At 33.9% G+C, this 19652-nt stretch overlaps 1 protein-coding gene across 3 annotated transcripts; it reads left to right on the forward strand.

Annotated features, from left to right (window-relative positions):
- Nucleotides 1-3464: 3464 nt before the first annotated feature.
- LOC139893637 (G-type lectin S-receptor-like serine/threonine-protein kinase At4g27290) lies at nt 3465-12468 on the forward strand. 3 transcript variants are annotated; one of them, XM_071876814.1, is made up of 8 exons: nt 3465-3520; nt 4475-5698; nt 5922-6062; nt 6203-6357; nt 7636-7844; nt 8111-8350; nt 8465-8615; nt 12055-12468. In XM_071876814.1, exons 2-8 carry the CDS (start codon nt 4552-4554, stop codon nt 12334-12336), a joined length of 2325 nt encoding a protein of 774 aa, XP_071732915.1. In that variant the 5' UTR covers nt 3465-3520; nt 4475-4551; the 3' UTR covers nt 12337-12468. The 3 variants fall into 3 exon arrangements, with proteins under 3 accessions (XP_071732915.1, XP_071732914.1, XP_071732913.1); XM_071876813.1 differs by lacking the exon at nt 3465-3520 and having other exon boundaries at nt 3998-5698; nt 8111-8178; nt 8281-8350; XM_071876812.1 differs by lacking the exon at nt 3465-3520 and having other exon boundaries at nt 4001-5698.
- Nucleotides 12469-19652: the final 7184 nt, after the last annotated feature.

Below are 19652 nucleotides of genomic sequence, written 5' to 3' on the forward strand. Positions count from 1 at the left end.
TTGTGTCTATTTTGTAAATCATTTATAAAACCTGCATGTATTCTCATCCCAAAAATATTAGATTTTAAAAGTGGGACTATAACTCACTTTCACAGATTTTTACTTCGTCGGGAAGTAAGACTTGGCCACTGTTGATTCACGAACCTATAACAATATATACATATATATCAAAGTATGTTCAAAATATATTTACAACACTTTTAATATATTTTGATGTTTTAAGTTTATTAAGTCAGCTGTCCTCGTTAGTAACCTACAACTAGTTGTCCACAGTTAGATATACAGAAATAAATCGATAAATATTATCTTGAATCAATCCACGACCCAGTGTATACGTATCTCAGTATTGATCACAACTCAAACTATATATATTTTGGAATCAACCTCAACCCTGTATAGCTAACTCCAACATTCACATATAGAGTGTCTATGGTTGTTTCAAAATATATATAGATGTGTCGACATGATAGGTCGAAACATTGTATACGTGTCTATGGTATCTCAAGATTACATAATATACAATACAAGTTGATTAAGTTATGGTTGGAATAGATTTGTTACCAATTTTCACGTAGCTAAAATGAGAAAAATTATCCAATCTTGTTTTACCCATAACTTCTTCATTTTAAATCCGTTTTGAGTGAATCAAATTGCTATGGTTTCATATTGAACTCTATTTTATGAATCTAAATAGAAAAAGTATAGGTTTATAGACGGAAAAATAAATTACAAGTCGTTTTTGTAAAGGTAGTCATTTCAGTCGAAAGAACGACGTCTAGATGACCATTTTAGAAAACATACTTCAACTTTGAGTTTAACCATAATTTTTGGATATAGTTTCATGTTCATAACAAAAATAATTTTCCCAGAATAACAACTTTTAAATCAAAGTTTATCATAGTTTTTAATTAACTAACCCAAAACAGCCCGCGGTGTTACTACGACGGCGTAAATCCGGTTTTACGGTGTTTTTCGTGTTTCCAGGTTTTAAATCATTAAGTTAGCATATCATATAGATATAGAACATGTGTTTAGTTGATTTTAAAAGTCAAGTTAGAAGGATTAACTTTTGTTTGCGAACAAGTTTAGAATTAACTAAACTATGTTCTAGTGATTACAAGTTTAAACCTTCGAATAAGATAGCTTTATATGTATGAATCGAATGATGTTATGAACATCATTACTACCTTAAGTTCCTTGAATAAACCTACTGGAAAAGAGAAAAATGGATCTAGCTTCAACGGATCCTTGGATGGCTCGAAGTTCGTGAAGCAGAATCATGACACGAAAACAAGTTCAAGTAAGATCATCACTTGAAATAAGATTGTTATAGTTATAGAAATTGAACCAAAGTTTGAATATGATTATTACCTTGTATTAGAATGATAACCTACTGTAAGAAACAAAGATTTCTTGAGGTTGGATGATCACCTTACAAGATTGGAAGTGAGCTAGCAAACTTGAAAGTATTCTTGATTTTATGTAACTAGAACTTGTAGAATATATGAAGAACACTTAGAACTTGAAGATAGAACTTGAGAGAGATCAATTAGATGAAGAAAATTGAAGAATGAAAGTGTTTGTAGGTGTTTTTGGTCGTTGGTGTATGGATTAGATATAAAGGATATGTAATTTTGTTTTCATGTAAATAAGTCATGAATGATTACTCATATTTTTGTAATTTTATGAGATATTTCATGCTAGTTGCCAAATGATGGTTCCCACATGTGTTAGGTGACTCACATGGGCTGCTAAGAGCTGATCATTGGAGTGTATATACCAATAGTACATACATCTAAAAGCTGTGTATTGTACGAGTACGAATACGGGTGCATACGAGTAGAATTGTTGATGAAACTGAACGAGGATGTAATTGTAAGCATTTTTGTTAAGTAGAAGTATTTTGATAAGTGTATTGAAGTCTTTCAAAAGTGTATAAATACATATTAAAACACTACATGTATATACATTTTAACTGAGTCGTTAAGTCATCGTTAGTCGTTACATGTAAGTGTTGTTTTGAAACCTTTAGGTTAACGATCTTGTTAAATGTTGTTAACCCAATGTTTATAATATCAAATGAGATTTTAAATTATTATATTATCATGATATTATCATGTATGAATATCTCTTAATATGATATATATACATTAAATGTCTTTACAACGATAATCGTTACATATATGTCTCGTTTAAAAATCATTAAGTTAGTAGTCTTGTTTTTACATATGTAGTTCATTGTTAATATACTTAATGATATGTTTACTTATCATAGTATCATGTTAACTATATATATATCCATATATATGTCATCATATAGTTTTTACAAGTTTTAACGTTCGTGAATCACCGGTCAACTTGGGTGGTCAATTGTCTATATGAAACATATTTCAATTAATCAAGTCTTAACAAGTTTGATTGCTTAACATGTTGGAAACATTTAATCATGTAAATATCAATCTCAATTAATATATATAAACATGGAAAAGTTCGGGTCACTACATTCTAAGTGCTTCAGACAGAATTAAGTTATGTTGCAGACATAAAAACAAACAGTCTTCATTATTCAGCATACAGACCTTCAGACCACATCTTCTTAACAGACATGGTCCGTAGATCTTCAGACAAAAACATCTTAAAAAACAAACAGCACCGTACACTCATATATATTAAACTACTCTTAAATGATACCTTACACAAGTTTCTTGTTAGTATGGATTGAAGGACATTTAAGGAAACTGACATAAAATTGTGCCGAATCTATAAAAAAACAAGTGGAAATATCACCTTGTGAAGTCATCTTATCTTAGTTCATGTTGTTAATGCATTTATTATTTTATTATTATTACTCTAATTCACAAACTTGCCTACTATTTACTTACTATTCATCGACAGCGACACTTTTTGCACTTTAATGACTTGTACGTTGTGCAGAGGGAAGTTGTACCCACAAGGAGTACTTCACTATCCATCTACAGTAAAAAAATCTTTTTTTTTAAATTGTCCCTCTCATTCTCCCCTACAAATTTTACTAAATGACTGCATAAGGACGTTGGCCCTTTTTTTAACTATTTTTTTTAAAAAAACAAAACGATAAAGACTTTTTCCCCTTCTTTTTCCCTACAAATTTTCCTACAATTTCGCCAAAAACGACTCCATCACATTGCCCAAAAACGTCTACAAAACGGTACGGCAACGCGCATCCCCAAACACTAGTTTATTCTAAACTTGATCTAATTACTATTTACTCGTATATGTAATTACTATTTACTCGTATATGTTTTTTGTGGTGTTAATCTTTTTAGTAAAAAGTTGGAGGGTTTTTCTGTCTTTATGGAGAAATTCAAGGTTGCTAAAGATTGGAATGCCTGTGGTCTTATTGTGAAGTCTAGAAGTTCAAGGGTAAAGTATGCAACTTATACATATTCATCATTTACTGTTTATATCTTCATTCACATTCACAATGCGTACAGATTCTGTCTGCAATATTCATCATCTTGTTTATTATATCGAGATTGAGGTTAGTTCTTACAGTTTATGATTCGTTGTAAATGTGATCATATTTATCTTATATAATTCGTTCACTACTCCGATGAACGTCTTGATTTTTATGATGAATACAGTGATTTGTATGTTGTTTGTAAGTTGTAACACAATCTGATACGGTTAAAAAATCTGATACGGTTCGAGGTCTGAAATTAGGGTTTCGATTTATAGATTCTTTCTCTCGTCTATTTCGATACGATTGAGGGAAGATTGAGCTAAGAATTGTTATTTTTATTCGAAATGGAAGTGGTGGTGTAAGGATCATCACCTATTTCAAAATTAGGGTTAGCATGTTCTCGAATCGTTGAAATAACGAATTTTCAACCCTATTTTTAAGCATTTCGAGCATAGAGTACTCCTGAACTGTAGCCAAGGTTTATGTTACAAACTCTTTTTCTTGATTGTGTATAGTTCGATGATAATAGTTTGGATTGTTCATATTAGGAATTCGTACAAGTACGAAGAAGTTAAATTGTCGATAATGAGTAGGAATGTGACGAAATCGGAGGTTAGGGTTTTGACTTAAACTGAGTATAAACTTTATCTACTAAAACTTGATTGATTTTTGGAATACACAAGTCACAAGTAGGTCCCATCTACTTGACTAATTGGAAGAAAATTTCTAGCTAGTTAATTAAAAATAGGTGCGTTAATGATATGATAAGCTTAATAATTTGACTATTTCAGAAGTAGTTGGAAACTTGGATTAATTAAACCACTGAAGCCACATTAAATGGACACGTTAGGTTATTGATTTGATGAAGAAACTTTAATAACAACATGAAATATAAATTACTATTATTCTATCTGATGAAATTCTGATATAACAGACTTTTAAAACTTCTAATACCCAAAAAGAACCCATGCAATGACTTGAATCTAAGTCTGATGTTACTCCCTACCATTACCTTTTTATTTCTGGTTTTAGGAACTTCTGGTGCAGTAGACACCATCTGTGTCGATCGAAATATCACAGATGGCGAGACAATCGTTTCAGCAAACGAAATGTTTGAGCTCGGTTTCTTTAGCCCAGGGGGTTCGAAAAATCGATACTTGGGGATATGGTTTAAGAACACATCACCTCACACGGTTGTATGGGTCGCTAATAGAAAATCTGCACTTAACAATACCTCGGGCACGGTCATATTTGGCAGTCATGGGATCCTGTCTATTGTAAATATTGGCGGCACGATCATCTGGTCATCCAGCAAGGCATCTGGCACAAATGTTATTCCCACAGCACAACTCTTGGATACTGGAAATTTGGTAATCAAGGATGAAAATAGTGTCGTTTGGCAAAGTTTTGATTACCTTGGAGATACCTTCATATCAGGAATGAAATTGGGCAAAAACCTCGTTACAGGACGAGAGACGTATTCGAGATCATGGAGGAGTGTGGATGATCCTTTTCCGGGTATGTATACAATTAGGCTCTTTATGGTTAAGGGTAAATATCCGCAAGTATATATCCGTAGAAGTTCTGTTATTCAAACAAGGTTGGGCCCATTTGACGGTGTAGAGTTTGCTGGACGTCCCAACTCTAGACATGACGTTAATCGTATGTATAAAACTGAAATGGTTGTCACTGACAAGGAGATATATTTCAGATATACTGCTAATAGCACCGTACGTGCATCAAGGTCGGTAATGACCCCTGGTGGGAAGCTTGAGATTTGGGTGCTAACTATGCAAAACCATGAATGGATGCAAGATTTTACTATACCGACAGATTATTGTGACAATTATGGATTATGTGGCCCGTATGGAAGCTGTAGTACTGATACATATCCCAATTGCGAATGTTTGAAAGGATTTGAACAAAAAGACGAGCCATACGATTTAAATTCGTATAATTGGACTATTGGATGTAGACGGAGTGTTGCGTTGGATTGTGGGCCCGGAGAGAAATTTATAAAACTATCGAGCATGAAATTGCCAGACACACAGAATGTCGTGTTCGATGGAACCATGAGCCTCCAAGAGTGTGAGGTAGCTTGTAAGGATAACTGCTCATGCACGGCGTATGCAAATCCGAACGTCACTCGAGGTTCTGTTGGATGCTTGCGATGGTTTGGTGATTTGATTGATGTACGAGTGTACTCAATGAATGGGCAAGATCTTTATGTTAGACTGGCAGCCTCCGAATTATTAGGTAATTAAGCCGATACAGTAACTTATATATCATATTATTATTATTGTCGATGCTTGCTGCAGCTGCTTCAAATATATTTCTTATTCATTTTTATTCTGAGATCTGTAACATGTCTTTTATGTGATGAAATTTCATAGTGTCCAAGTGAAGAACTTGTTTTATGCTTACAAAGAAGTTTTACAATTTGCTGTCATTCATACTGATTATCGTGACTCATTAACAGAAGGAAATTCGATCTCCAAATCTAACTTCAGTAAAAAGTATGGAATACTTATTGCGATCTTATTAACTTCATCCGTCGCGGTGCTTGGGTGTGCGGTGGCGTATGCTTGTAAAAAGAAAAAGATAAAACGTCACATGAAAGGTATATAGAAGTAATTTAAGTAAGAAACAACATGATTCTGCTTATGAAACTATAGTAATCATGCTTAATATTTACAAGCTTTTATCGGTATAAATTTGGGCGGGTTGACTTATTAAGAGAAAATGAACTCATTTTTGTAGGAAACCGATATGCCTTTCATAAAATGAATGCGGCTGTTCAAATTGAAGATCTTGATGAGTTGCCTTTCTTTAGCCTACATGAAATAGCCGAGGCTACAGATAATTTCAGCATCCGCAATAAGATAGGAGAAGGTGGTTTTGGTCCTGTTTACAAGGTAATTTTTTGATACCTTAAAGTATATGATAACACTATCAATAATCAAAACTGTGATCGTTTAATCCGGCTGCTCTGAGTGGTTCACTTGAGAGGAGCACTGTTGTAAACGTCGGCTGACGTGTCGGTTTGGGCACTATCCCGTCCCGGACGGGATAGTGGCCGTCCCAACTCGCCCTAGAACGGCTTAAAAGTCTGTCAAAGCTAAAAGCCTAAAAGGTCGTCGGGCTGAGTCGGCCAAGTCGGGTCTGAGTCGGTCAAAGTCAAAGTTACGTCAATTTTTTTTATAAAAACATAGATTTTGTGTATATCTATGTTTGAAATATTTATTTTTTATGTTTGATATATTTATGTGTAATATGTATTTTGTGCATATATCTATGTTTGAAATATTTTTTTTTATGTTTGATATATTTATGTGTAATATGTATATGTATATCTATTTGTTTAATTTTGCTAAACGTTAACCTTGGTCAACACCCGACTCGTCCCCGACTCGACTGACACGTTTCCTACTCGCGACTTTTATAACCTTGGAGAGGAGGATAACTTGTGAGCCGCTTTAACTGGACCAAGTTTGTGTAGTAGTAGACTTGGTGCCCATGAATTAGTGGCCCATTAGAGTTGGTGTTGAAACCACGACTAAAAAATTTGAGCATTTATTATGCCTAATGCGCCCGATCCCACAAACACATAATGACAGGAATTATGAAAATATCTTGTTTCATTAGAGAGATAGGAGAATAGGAGAGGACAATGAGTAGCAAAATATATGTGTTTTATATGGTTTATATAATTAGATATATGTGTTTTATTGTAATGTATCATAGTTAATTCCTTATATGATTAGCAAAATATATGTGTAATGGTAATTGCTTTTTTGATGGTAAATATGTTTGCATATATCTATATTTATGTATTTATATATGTATTTCGGGTGTTAATGGATATATGCATGGATGAAACTATTCATTCACATCTATATCCATATTCATTTAGATTAATTCATATCCGTATCCATATCCATCATGAATCAGGAATCGGGTGGATATCCACCGAATCGGGTGGCCATTGCCATTCCTAGAATTCGATGCAAAGCGAAGAACCTTACCAGGGCTTGACAGGCCGCGAATCCTCTTGAAAGAGAGGGGTGCCTTCGCTGGTGAGTTTTGGAAGGGTCTTGGAACAACATCTTACCTTTTGAAAACACCAAATCATCATTTATTTATATTGTAAACAATTTCACGGGACTTCAAATCATAACAAACTGCTATTTCAGGGTGTGTTAAAAGACAAACGAGAAGTGGCCGTGAAACGGCTGTCAGAAACATCTCACCAAGGGCTTGATGAATTCAAGAACGAAGTCATTTGTATTGCCAAACTTCAGCACCGGAATCTCGTGAAACTTGTTGGATACTGCATTCATCGAAATGAAATGATTTTGATTTATGAATACATGCCTAACAAAAGCTTGGACGCATTCATATTCTGTTTGGCTCACTACTTTCTTATTGTGCATTGCATCTATACCACATGCATACTTGTTCTGTCCAACAGAAATTATATACTGATATGAAGATTATGCAAGAAACTCGGTCAATGAGATTCAACTAGAAAACTTGTTTTTAAACTTGGATCCTAATTATCACCTTTTTACCATAGTACTGTGTACTATTTCTGTTAAATTTTTCACCACATGAATAATAGATGAATAAAACACATTGACTAATTGAGTGGTTATCTTATTTTTTTACAGATGAAACCAGAAGGTCAATACTTGATTGGCCGAAGCGATTTCATATAATTAATGGGATGGCTAGAGGTATTTTATATCTACATCAGGATTCACGTCTTCAAATCATACATAGAGATCTCAAGGCAGCTAATATTCTCCTGGATAATGATATGAACCCTAAAATCGCAGACTTTGGGCTTGCCAGAAAGTTTGTAGGATCTGATAATTCTGTTAAGACAAAGAGAGTCATGGGAACATAGTAAGAATCTTGAAACAGTTGTCTTTTTTATTTTGCTTTTGTGCGATAATTATCTGCAAACCAAAAAAATCTAGTATGCTGGTTTATGAATAATCCTAATTAATGTTTCTGCAGCGGCTATATTTCACCGGAATATGCATTACACGGGCAATTTTCTACAAAGTCGGATGTGTTCAGTTTTGGTGTTTTAGTGTTGGAGATAGTTAGTGGTAACAAAAACAGAGGATTCTCCCATGAAGATCATAGTGACACCCTTCTTGGACATGTAAGTTAATCTGATTGGTTTAACCCAAAACCAGTTTTTTATTACTTTATATACTAATTAATTCCTACACCCTCCGTCCCATAATAATTGTCCCCTTAAATTTTTGTTGGTATAAAGATGGATTTGATATATGTTAGTTTTGCTCTTATTTTCAAGGTAAATTTGACTAATTTTTTTTTTTTTTTTTTTTTTTTTTTTTTTTTTTTTTTTTTTTGGCAAAAAACGAAAACTTAAATAAAAACGGAAAACGTTTTCGAAAAGAAAACGTTTTCAACAAAGGATACAATAGAGAAACCCCAATGAGGCTCGTACCTAGAAAGCGACAAACATACAGATTATCTACCGAGCCTCATCGAACCAAAAATCTAAACAACTTGGGGCTAAACAACAAATAAAATATAGACCCGAAGGACACTACGAAACACGACGATGAACAAACCGACTCAAATATCTTTGATAAACACGCCGAATTTTTTCATTTCAGCGCCCTGAACCAATTGTTTCTTCTTCCCCTTTTGTTGATACCTGTTTTTTAACGGCACACAAAGGACTTCACTATGATTAACAAGAGTAGCATTAACCGGTTCGCTCTCCTCGGTCATTTTCGTCATCATGGCATCAAAAGCCGCGATAGCCTCGGTCATTTTTTCATTCTCCAAAGCCGATGAACCACCTTTACTTGACTCCGCAAAACCGCTCTTCTTGATCACCTTGCCACCCATAAACAAATTCTGAATAGCATCCCCGTAATCCAAATCATCATCTCGATCAATGAGCTTATAAGAACCCGATTGTGGAAGCGACATTCCTACTCGACCTCATGTTCACGTCTCCGAGTTGACTTCTAGGAACATTCCTATTCAGAACGTACCACGATTTGCAAAAACCTTCGCACGAGGGGTCTTCACAATCGCAATATTCTCTTCCGCTACGCCCTATCAAAACCAGTAACGACCTATCTTCGTTCGTTTCATCCTTTCGAGTTGCCTTTATTTCTTCCTTCTTTTTCTTCTTCTCCATCTTCAAACGAGACAATCGTTCTGCAAACGTGATGTTATCGTCATTTAAGTCTAATTTTTCAGGAGAGGCAGCAAGAACTACACATTTTGAGCCCTGCCCAGGCCCAAGATCAGGCCTGATAAAATCAACAGAAGCAGTAGCTGTAGCAGGGCCATGATTTGGCCCATTAACTGTCCTGATAGCTGCAACTGGGCCATGCTTTGGCCCACTAACTGGCCTGACTTCATCTTGACAGCAAGCAGCATTTTTGACAGAACCATTACTTGGCTCCTGAACAACATCCATATCCTCTTTTGAACCCGCATCATGAACAGACTTCGACCCGAAATCAGCCGATCGAACTGGACTACTCACGAGCCCACTTGTAACCTTCCTAACACTAGAACCAGGGTCCAAAACGGGAGATTTGAAAGGAACCAAAAAACAAAGGTGAACGAACATGTTCATGAGAAGCTGTCGATGGTTGAACACATCCAGAACCAAACCCGGAATTACGAAGGGGTGAATGAATGTCGGACGCAATCCCATCAATACTAAAGACCCGAGAAGGGGTGTTCAAACTATTTGAAATGACAAACCGATTCGTTGACAACATCAAATTCATATCAAAAACGTCATTTACAACCCGATTCAACACATTCAAATCCGAGACCTCAGAAACCCACACATCGCATCTAGAACAAAACGACTCATCGTCTTCTAAGTCTTCTAAGTCAACTTCAACAACGTCGTGAATATGTTTCGGTTTGACCGATTTAATGAAAGCAAATAGTGACCCGACATTGTTCAAGGAAGATGAAGCGTTACCGATCGAAATAACATCGCCAAACAATTCAGCCACAGTAATGACGCTCTCCTTTGAAGCACATGTAACTGGAATTCCTCTGGAATTCCCGAAATTTTTATCCACGCGTACCGATGATACGTATTTGCCAAAGACGAAAAAGGAGAGATAACCACAAAATCACTCGATCTTGTGTTAATAATATTATTGTAACTCGCGGTATCCCCGCAAATACAAATACACCCGTAAGGCCCGAACTTACAAATGTGTGCGACGTGGGCATTGTGCGCAATCAAAAAAGATGAGACCTTAGTTTCCGCAATCGGGACTAAATCGATCAAGATCACCGACAGTGCAATTTGATTCACGATAAGATTATTATGCTTAACCTTGCACCTTAACTTTGGGTTCATAGAAAAACGCGCACGACTTGAACCACCAATCTTCGGATCCTTCGGCCATCCAACATATATGGGTCTTCCAAAAAGCTTCGATCCATTTAAGGTTTTGACAGCATTCCTAGCTGCAGAATTATCGCTAAAAGAAACAAAAGCATACCTTCTTCCGGACCAATATTTGTTCTCGGTAATAACTCCTACTTTCCCAAAAGTAGATTCAATCATGTTTCTAGTTACCGTCTTGTCTAAGCGACCAATGAAAACCGTGCTCTGACCTGACTCAGAGTTTCCAGATTCTGACCGGAAACCAGTAGCTCCCTGACCTGCTGGTACACCCTGTTCTGCCGGAAAATCAGTACGGTTGCTGATGATGTTTTCAGCAGGAAAAACCACCAGGTCCTGAGGAGCCAGAAGGAGGAACCTCCTCCGATGTTAACGGTACTGTAGATGGAGGTGCAAGGTTAAGCATAATAATCTTATCGTGAATCAAATTGCACTGTCGGTGATCTTGATCGATTTAGTCCCGATTGCGGAAACTAAGGTCTCATCTTTTTTGATTGGGCACAATGCCCACGTCGCACACATTTTACGGGTGTATTTGTATTTGCAGGGATACCGCGAGTTACAATAATATCATTAACACAAGATCGAGTGATTTTGTGGTTATCTCTCCTTTTTCGTCTTTGGCAAATACGTATCATCGGTACGCGTGGATAGAAATTACTGATAATAACCAGGCGTCACTTTTTGACGTCAAATTACGTGGATTCACATGTCATCTGTTTGACGCCCCTAACGCGGCGTCAAAATTTGACGGAATGGGGCGTCAGTTACAAATCTGACGGAAGGATAAAGTTGTGTCAAATTTTGATGAACCAATCAGATTTTACCAATTATTTTTATATATTATTAATTATTATATTTATACCCAACTACCAATAATATTTTACCACATCACCACCACAATATTTAACACTCAAATTTGACACTCCCCTTTAAAAAACTTCATCTCTTGACCTTGACACATCATCGAAAAGTACACTACTTGCCTTTGACATCATAGTTAGGGTTAGAAACAGTCTAATAAATGACAATTGAGGTGTTTAATGATACTTTGTAGTTACTAGTATTTTTTCCATATGGACAATTATTTTTTCACATATATAAATCGTAAGGTGGACAGTTATTTTGGGACAGATCTTTTTACTTATTGATCACTATGTTTGGTCTTATTCAGGCATGGAGACTATACAAAGAAAACAGGTCCATTGAACTCATGTGTCCCTCTTTGCGTGACTCGTGCATAATCTCTGAAGTGTTACGATCAATACACGTTGGGCTATTATGTGTGCAACATCATGCACAAGATAGACCAACAATGTTTTCAGTGGTTCTGATGCTTGTTAGTGAAGGTGTGTTGCCTAAACCTAAACAACCTGCTTTTTTCACTGGCCCTAGTGAAGTTCAGTCTCTGTCATCAGGTAACGAATACACGATAACACAATTGTACGCTCGATAGTTAGACCATGTTTATGCCAGTTTCTTCATACAATCAGGGATCTAGTTAGCGCATGTTTCATACATTATATACCTTTTTTTTTATTGTGAGATTTTATAAGAACAGTACCCATGTGCTGTTGGGATTTGTATATGATGCACATGGTCTCTTTCTGACATGGCTTAGTGTGATAAACAGCAATGCACATAGCAATACAATACAATGTTGTACAAAATGACCTTCAATTCCTGAACATATATAGTGCCCCCGAAGTTCATGCATACATACATACATACTACACTCGTACATGTGTACGTATCTATATGTGATTAAACACAAAAAGGTAGAGTTTCATATACGTATCTATCTATATGTAACACAAAATGGTAGGGTTTCATATACGTACCAAATCACATCCCGCAGCAGTAGATATTATATATATAGGGGCATGATTAATGGGGAAGTAACAAATCGGGAGAAGCGGGGGGAAGCAAAATTTTTTATTTTTTTTCGTTTTTTTTTTGGATTTTTTTTCCAGTATCAAGATCACAGGAAAATATGAACATTTAGAAAAGACACTTCGTGATGAATGTTATTATTTAGGCGGGAAAACGATTGACAAAAATAACATTCAAGATAATATTGTTCGTGAAGAATGTGAACGTTTTTTTTTTTTCCATGTTTTGTGAAGTAAAATTTAGCCGATTTAGAGTTTAGGGTTTGGTGTTTTGAGTTTATTCCATAAACCCAAAACATCAAACCCTAAACCTTAAACTCTAAACCGTTCGTGTTAAAAACTCAATCTAAATTCTAAATCTAAACCCTAAATCTAAACCCTAAACCCTAAATTTCTAAACCCTAATATCTAAACTTTATAAACCCTAATATCTAAACCTTATAAACCCTAATATCTAAACCCTAATACCTAAAATCTCAACATACGCTCGAAAAACACGATAATTGTTATATATTATTTCTTCGAGCGTTTTCCCGCCAATATAAAAACATTTATCACAAAGTGTCTTTATTAAATGTTCATATTTTTATCCCATCTATAATGTTCGTGAACAAAGTTTTTTCAAAAAACGAAAAAAAAAAAAAATTTGCTTCCCCCCGATTGGTTACTTCCCTCTTGATCCTACCACTATATATATATATATATATATATATATATATATATATATATATATATATATATATATATATATATATATATTGGTAGGATCAAGAGGGAAGTAACCAATCGAGGGGAAGCAAATTTTTTTTTTTTCGTTTTTTGAAAAAACTTTGTTCACGAACATTTAGTAGAGGCACTTTGTAATAAATGTTTTTATTTTGGAGGGAAAACGCTCGAAGAAGTAATATATAACAATTATCGTGTTTTTCGAGCGTATGTTGAGGTTTTAGCTATTGGGGTTTAGATATTAGGGTTTATAGGGTTTAGAAATTTAGGGTTTAGAAATTTAGGGTTTAGGGTTTAGATTTAGAATTTAGATTGAGTTTTTAACACGAACGGTTTAGAGTTTAGGGTTTAGGGTTTGGTGTTAGGGTTTGGTGTTTTGGGTTTATGGAATAAACCCAAAACACCAAACCCTAAACCCTAAACTCTAAATCGGGCTAAATTTTACTTCACAAAACATGAAGAAGAAAAAAACGTTAACATTCTTCACGAACAATATTATCTTGAATGTTATTTTTGTCGATCGTTTTCTCGCCAAAATAATAACATTCATCACGAAGTGTCTTTTCTAAATGTTCATATTTTCGTGTGATCTTGATGCCGAAAAAAAATTAAAAAAAAAAACGAAATTTTTTTTTTCTTCCCCCTGCTTCCCCCCGATTGGTTACTTCCCCATTGATCCTGCCCCTATATATATATATAGGGAGGATCCAGTGATAACTTTTTTAGTGTGAGAACTCTAGGAACTCCAAAATACACCCAAATACACTTAAATTCGAGCAAAAAAAAGGGGAATTCGAGCAAAAATACAAAACACGGACGAACAAAAATTTCATAGTACATATTTTTGTTCGAATATCAATTTTTTTTCGACTACCTATGCGTTCTACATTTTTGCGTTCGAATTTCAAAAATGTAGAACACATTTTTGTTCGAATATCACAATTTTTGTTCGAATATCAAATTTTTGTTCGTCCTTTTTTTTGTCCGACTTTCTCCATTTTTGTTCGACTATCATGTTTTTTGCTCGTCCGTATCCTAATTTTTGCTCGTCCGTATCCTAATTTTTGCTCGGATATGGAGTTTTTTGCTCGAATTTCTCATTTTTGCTCGAATTTCAGTGTATTATTGAATTTTTAGGGTTCTCACACAAAAAAAGTTCTCATTTGATCTGTGAAGGAAAATATAAAAATTTAGGGATTAAACAAGGAGTTGTATGTCCAAAATTTGAAGGTTTAACCGTAACTTAAAAAGCAAAATTGGAATATCAGTGATGCATATTCGAGTATAGAATACAAACGAGGTTTATCAATCGAGTGTAGTTTATATAGTTCAAAAAGGAATTAATGTATTGAAATGATACTTACCGAGATTAAAGATGCTTCTTGTAGTTGGAAATTAGAGTTTACGATTTTTGAGATGTATGAAGATAATGAGGAATAAACACGGATTTAAAAATAAGGAAAATGAAATGACATTTTTACCCTCATGCATAGCATGTAAGAGAATTTAACAATTCTTTTTAACCGTGTTATTAGTATTACTGATTAGTGATACGCTCGGTGGCGATTTCAGGACCGAAATTTAATGAGGTCTCAATTTTTTTCAGTGCTAGTTATATTTGAATATTATTTTAGTGGTTGTTTTCCTTCAAAAAATTAAATATTTGAAAAATATATATGGTCCGAATAGTTAAATTTAGTGGTTTCCTATAATTAAATTTAGTGTTTACCTTCAAAAAATTAAAATTTTAAAAAAAATTAAAATTTTAAAAAATATGTGGTCCGAATAGTTAAATTTAATGAGGTCTCAATTTTTTTCAGTGCTAGTTATATTTGAATATTATTTTAGTGGTTGTTTACCTTCAGAAAATTAAAAATTTGAAAAATTTATGTGATCCGAATAGTTAAATTTAGTGATTTTCTATAATGTTTAAAAGAAAAACTATAAATTCGAAAAATATATGAGGTCATATATTTAAATTTTGTGATGTTCTACACAATTTAAAGAGTATTTATTACATAAAATTTTTAAACTAACAGTGTTCCATAATCTCATGGACTGTTACGTAAACTCGTCACTAGATAGCTCCCATGTAACTATGTTAGTAATATGGGGCAAATTGTGGGACTACTGGCTAAATTTCGTGTTCTTTTTTTCGTAATTATTATTAGTGATCTACTAAAACAGCCCCCCCCCCCCCCCCCCCCCAAAAAAAAAAAAAAAAAAAAAATTCTAAAACACATGGAGTTCAATTAAGGTTATATTTTTTAATATATTAATATTACGTTACGCATATTAAATATTCTATTTGGGATTACATGCAGCTCAAAGTGCTTATGTGTGGGAGCACGTGGTTACATTAGCGAAAGAAATACGCTAAAAAAAATATTCCAAATAGTACAATTGTAGATATATGAATTATGTATCAGTAGAATTGTGGATATGTAATGCAATAGTTTAGTACGGAGTATCGATTTCACTCACACGTGACAATTGGAGCTTTCATCGTTTTAATAAATTGTTCTCCAAATTAAATAATAATATTTTTATTTTTCGTCAAATTAAAAACCGTTAAATCAAAAAACTATTGTGTTAGAAATATCTTGTTGATCTAACAAAATCGCCAGATTTACATGTGGTATGTACTACGTTAGTGGCCTCGTCATTTGACTTTCTTTTCTTGTGTAAGGAATCATCGTGGTTTACCAAAGTTACATTTAGAGTTCATTAGTCTTAGGTAAGAAAAACAAGTCAAAAAACGGTGCTAGTTATATGGTACAAACCATATAAATTCCCCGAAGTAACTTTGTGTATAGATTGACACATTCTTGTATCATAAGTGAACAAAGTAACTATAAGAACAAAATGGACATAAAAGTTCAATTAAAAATCACATATAAACAACATATAAGAAAAAAAATAATGCTACCTAACACAATCCTAGATATAAAAACATTACATCCATAGAATCCAAACATCTAAAAAACAAGGCAAATAATATACCTCAAAACAACCATAGGTTACTTCAAGTTAGAAAAAACTATCTTTTAAGTCATGTAAAATCTCTTTCTCAGATTAGGTTACTTAAAAGCTTTGCAAGCATACCCCCACCTCATATTCACTTCTATGAAATGGAAACTTATTTATATGATTCATGTGTAAAACTTGTTATAATTCAGTAGGCTTATAACTACCTTTAGTGGTTTGATTCTTGATGTTATAATTCAGTAGGCTTATAACTACCTTTAATGGTTTGATTCTTGATTAAGAATGCTAATAATGAAGTGTAAGAACAAAGATGATAATGAAGAGAAAGAAAGAAACACTTTGTAAGTGTGAGAAAATGGTGCAAGTTTAATGCTTGCATTCATGGCTATTTATAGCAAAAATATCACAAGTTTAGGTAATACAATAATATTACTTTTGTGTATCAATAATTGACTATCCATTTATATATATATATATATATATATATATATATATATATATATATATATATATATATATATATATATATATATATATATTATAACACTCCCCTTGGATAGCAATTTTATTTGTTGAAGATCAACGGTAAGTTACTGACTCGTTAAAAACCTTGCTAAAGAAAACCCAGCTATATTTTTTTATTAAATTATGTTGTCATGATACCTCATACTTGCACTATTTTTAATAGCAAAAACACAATTTAGTCATTATGTTTTATTTAACTTATGACATGTTAATATTCTCCCTGTTCTATTTTTATTGTTCAAATTATTTGTATCTGTACAAAAAGATTGTCAGCTTAACAGAATAATGCCAAAAAATATTAAAGTTAAATATTGCTCTAACTTTTTACTAAAAAACATATATGAACAAAATTACTTTTTATTCAACTTATCTTTTTTTTTTTTTTTTCTTTCTTTCTAACAGCAGTATAAGATCACAGAAGAGGACTAACCACCCACGCGCGTTCATCTCCCGCAGTCGCATAACCTGACCCCAACTGCTGTCTAGGAGGAAACCAGGCGCAATCTGAGGGCATGGGCGGTAAAACCCCTCCCCCCTACTGCCCCCACAACACGATGTGCGGAAGGCACTCTTGGGTGAAATTCAAGGGAAATGAGCAACCTTGTGTGCAATGTTGCACCCCACGGAAGTTGAACTCCCGACCTCTCGCTAAGAAAGTCAAATCACTACCGCATGAGGTACAACACAAAGTTTTTATTCAACTTATCTTAATTTACAAAGATGAAAGTTATTGAATATAAAAATTGGATTCATGAAATATATGTTGAAACTTATACAAACACATGTTAATTTATGTCAAGCTTGCAGCGCCAACGAGTGAAAATAAGCAAGTCCACGAGATTAGTCAATCAATTTTAACAAACATACGCAACAAGCATTGGTCACAAATACCATTAATCGCATCTAAAAACGAAACCCATTAATGAAATTTTGAAGTGGACACTTAAAGAGGGCTTGACTCTGCGATGTAATGCGGTTGTAACTTTGCGATGATAGGGTAGTCTGGATTATTCTTTATTCGAACTTGTGTGGGGTTTGCGGTGAATTTAGCTGTTTGGTTACAATTTGATTTTGATTGTTCTTGGGACTTTGATGATGATGGGTCTTGGGACTTGATAGTTGTTTGGAGTTTGAAGATTTTCAATTGGTGTGAATCACGTGTTAGCTTTCAAATAAGTTTGGGTCAATTTGTTTAATCTAACGATATTTTGCAATAGTTAGCTTGAAGTTATTGATGTATTTAGTTTGTATCATATCCACATCAAAGTTTGATCAAATAGATCGTATGATCTTGTCAATTATATAAATAAATTGTAACAGTATTAAATTTTCTGATTTATTTCAATTTAGTTCTGATTTTTGTCTACAAAATACTTGTTTACACATTATCAAGTGTTTTTAGGACTTGAATGAATAAAATAAAAACGGCATATCTAAAATTTAAATGTGATGTCACATTATTTCCCAAATTAGTCCCCAATGTATCACAAGATTTCCAATTCGACCCTCATAAACTTCTACAAAGTAGCTTTTGTTTGTTTCCTACTGAGGCAATGCACAAAGTAAAGAAAGAGTAGACACCCATTGTCACACACACCACCATAATGTTGTACAACTGCAGGCAAAAACAAACCTTACTTTCTTTCTTACCTTTCTACCTTTTTTCAGTTTTTAATCTTCTTCTCCTTCAAAAGTAAAAACCTTTTCACCATCCTCTGCATTCAAATTTAATTAATTCACATTAAATGGTGATTACCTCATGGAACAATATGTATATTGGAACAAATATAAAACAATAGTTTAGTTTAACTTTAAGTCTTTAAAGATGTGCATTAAACAATAGAATCACTATAAGAAATGTTCCAAGTATAGCCCGACAAAAGTGTCCTCTAATAATATATAAATTTCTTAACTTTTCATGAAATTACTACAAGAAAATACACAAGGAAGAAATATAAACATGAGGATGATGGGTCACACTACCAAGAGTCCAATGCCTTTTCAACCCATCCCCCCACCACAATCCATACCCTAACAAGATGGTTTACAACATAACACTTGATGAAAATGACTAAAATATCCTTGCATTTATCAATATGTCGGTAGATAAACCAACATATACTTATTAGATTCTAATCTCCAATACAAACAAGCATTTGCTAGGACAACATGACAGATATTGAATTGTGCAAGGTGTGCAATTGCACAAGGCCCAACATCTGAAAAGGACCAAAATATCTAACCCAACATTACATACCTAAGTTCATTTATTTATTGATAACTAAGATTTAAAATAGAATACCTACTACTACCGCTACCGCCGCCGCGCCGCCGCCGCGCCGCCGCCGCCGCCACCACCACCACCACTACTACTACTACTATTATTATTATTATTATTATTATTATTATTATTTTTATTATTATTATTATTATTATTATTAATCTATCTATGAACAACTGAAAATTTTAATAATAAACTAGCAACATGCTAGTGAAAATTACAATGAATTACATAGCCAAATGTTCCATGAAGGAGCATGTTTACTTCTACTTTTTAAACAAGAAAACGAAAATGTTATGTAATTGTTAAGATTTTTATGTTAAGATAAGCATACCTTTTGTACACGATATGCGCGCTTAT

The sequence above is a fragment of the Rutidosis leptorrhynchoides genome, chromosome 2 (genome assembly GCF_046630445.1).
Source record: "Rutidosis leptorrhynchoides isolate AG116_Rl617_1_P2 chromosome 2, CSIRO_AGI_Rlap_v1, whole genome shotgun sequence".
Taxonomy (NCBI): domain Eukaryota; kingdom Viridiplantae; phylum Streptophyta; class Magnoliopsida; order Asterales; family Asteraceae; genus Rutidosis; species Rutidosis leptorrhynchoides.

Coding starts and splice junctions, on each gene's coding strand:
- LOC139893637 (XM_071876812.1), top strand. CDS start 4,435: ATGTTACTCCCTACCATTACCTTTTTATTTCTGGTTTTAGGAACTTCT. Junction 7,845..8,110: donor AGCTTGGACGCATTCATATT/CTGTTTGGCTCA, acceptor TTATTTTTTTAC/AGATGAAACCAGAAGGTCAA. Junction 8,616..12,054: donor GTGACACCCTTCTTGGACAT/GTAAGTTAATCT, acceptor GGTCTTATTCAG/GCATGGAGACTATACAAAGA.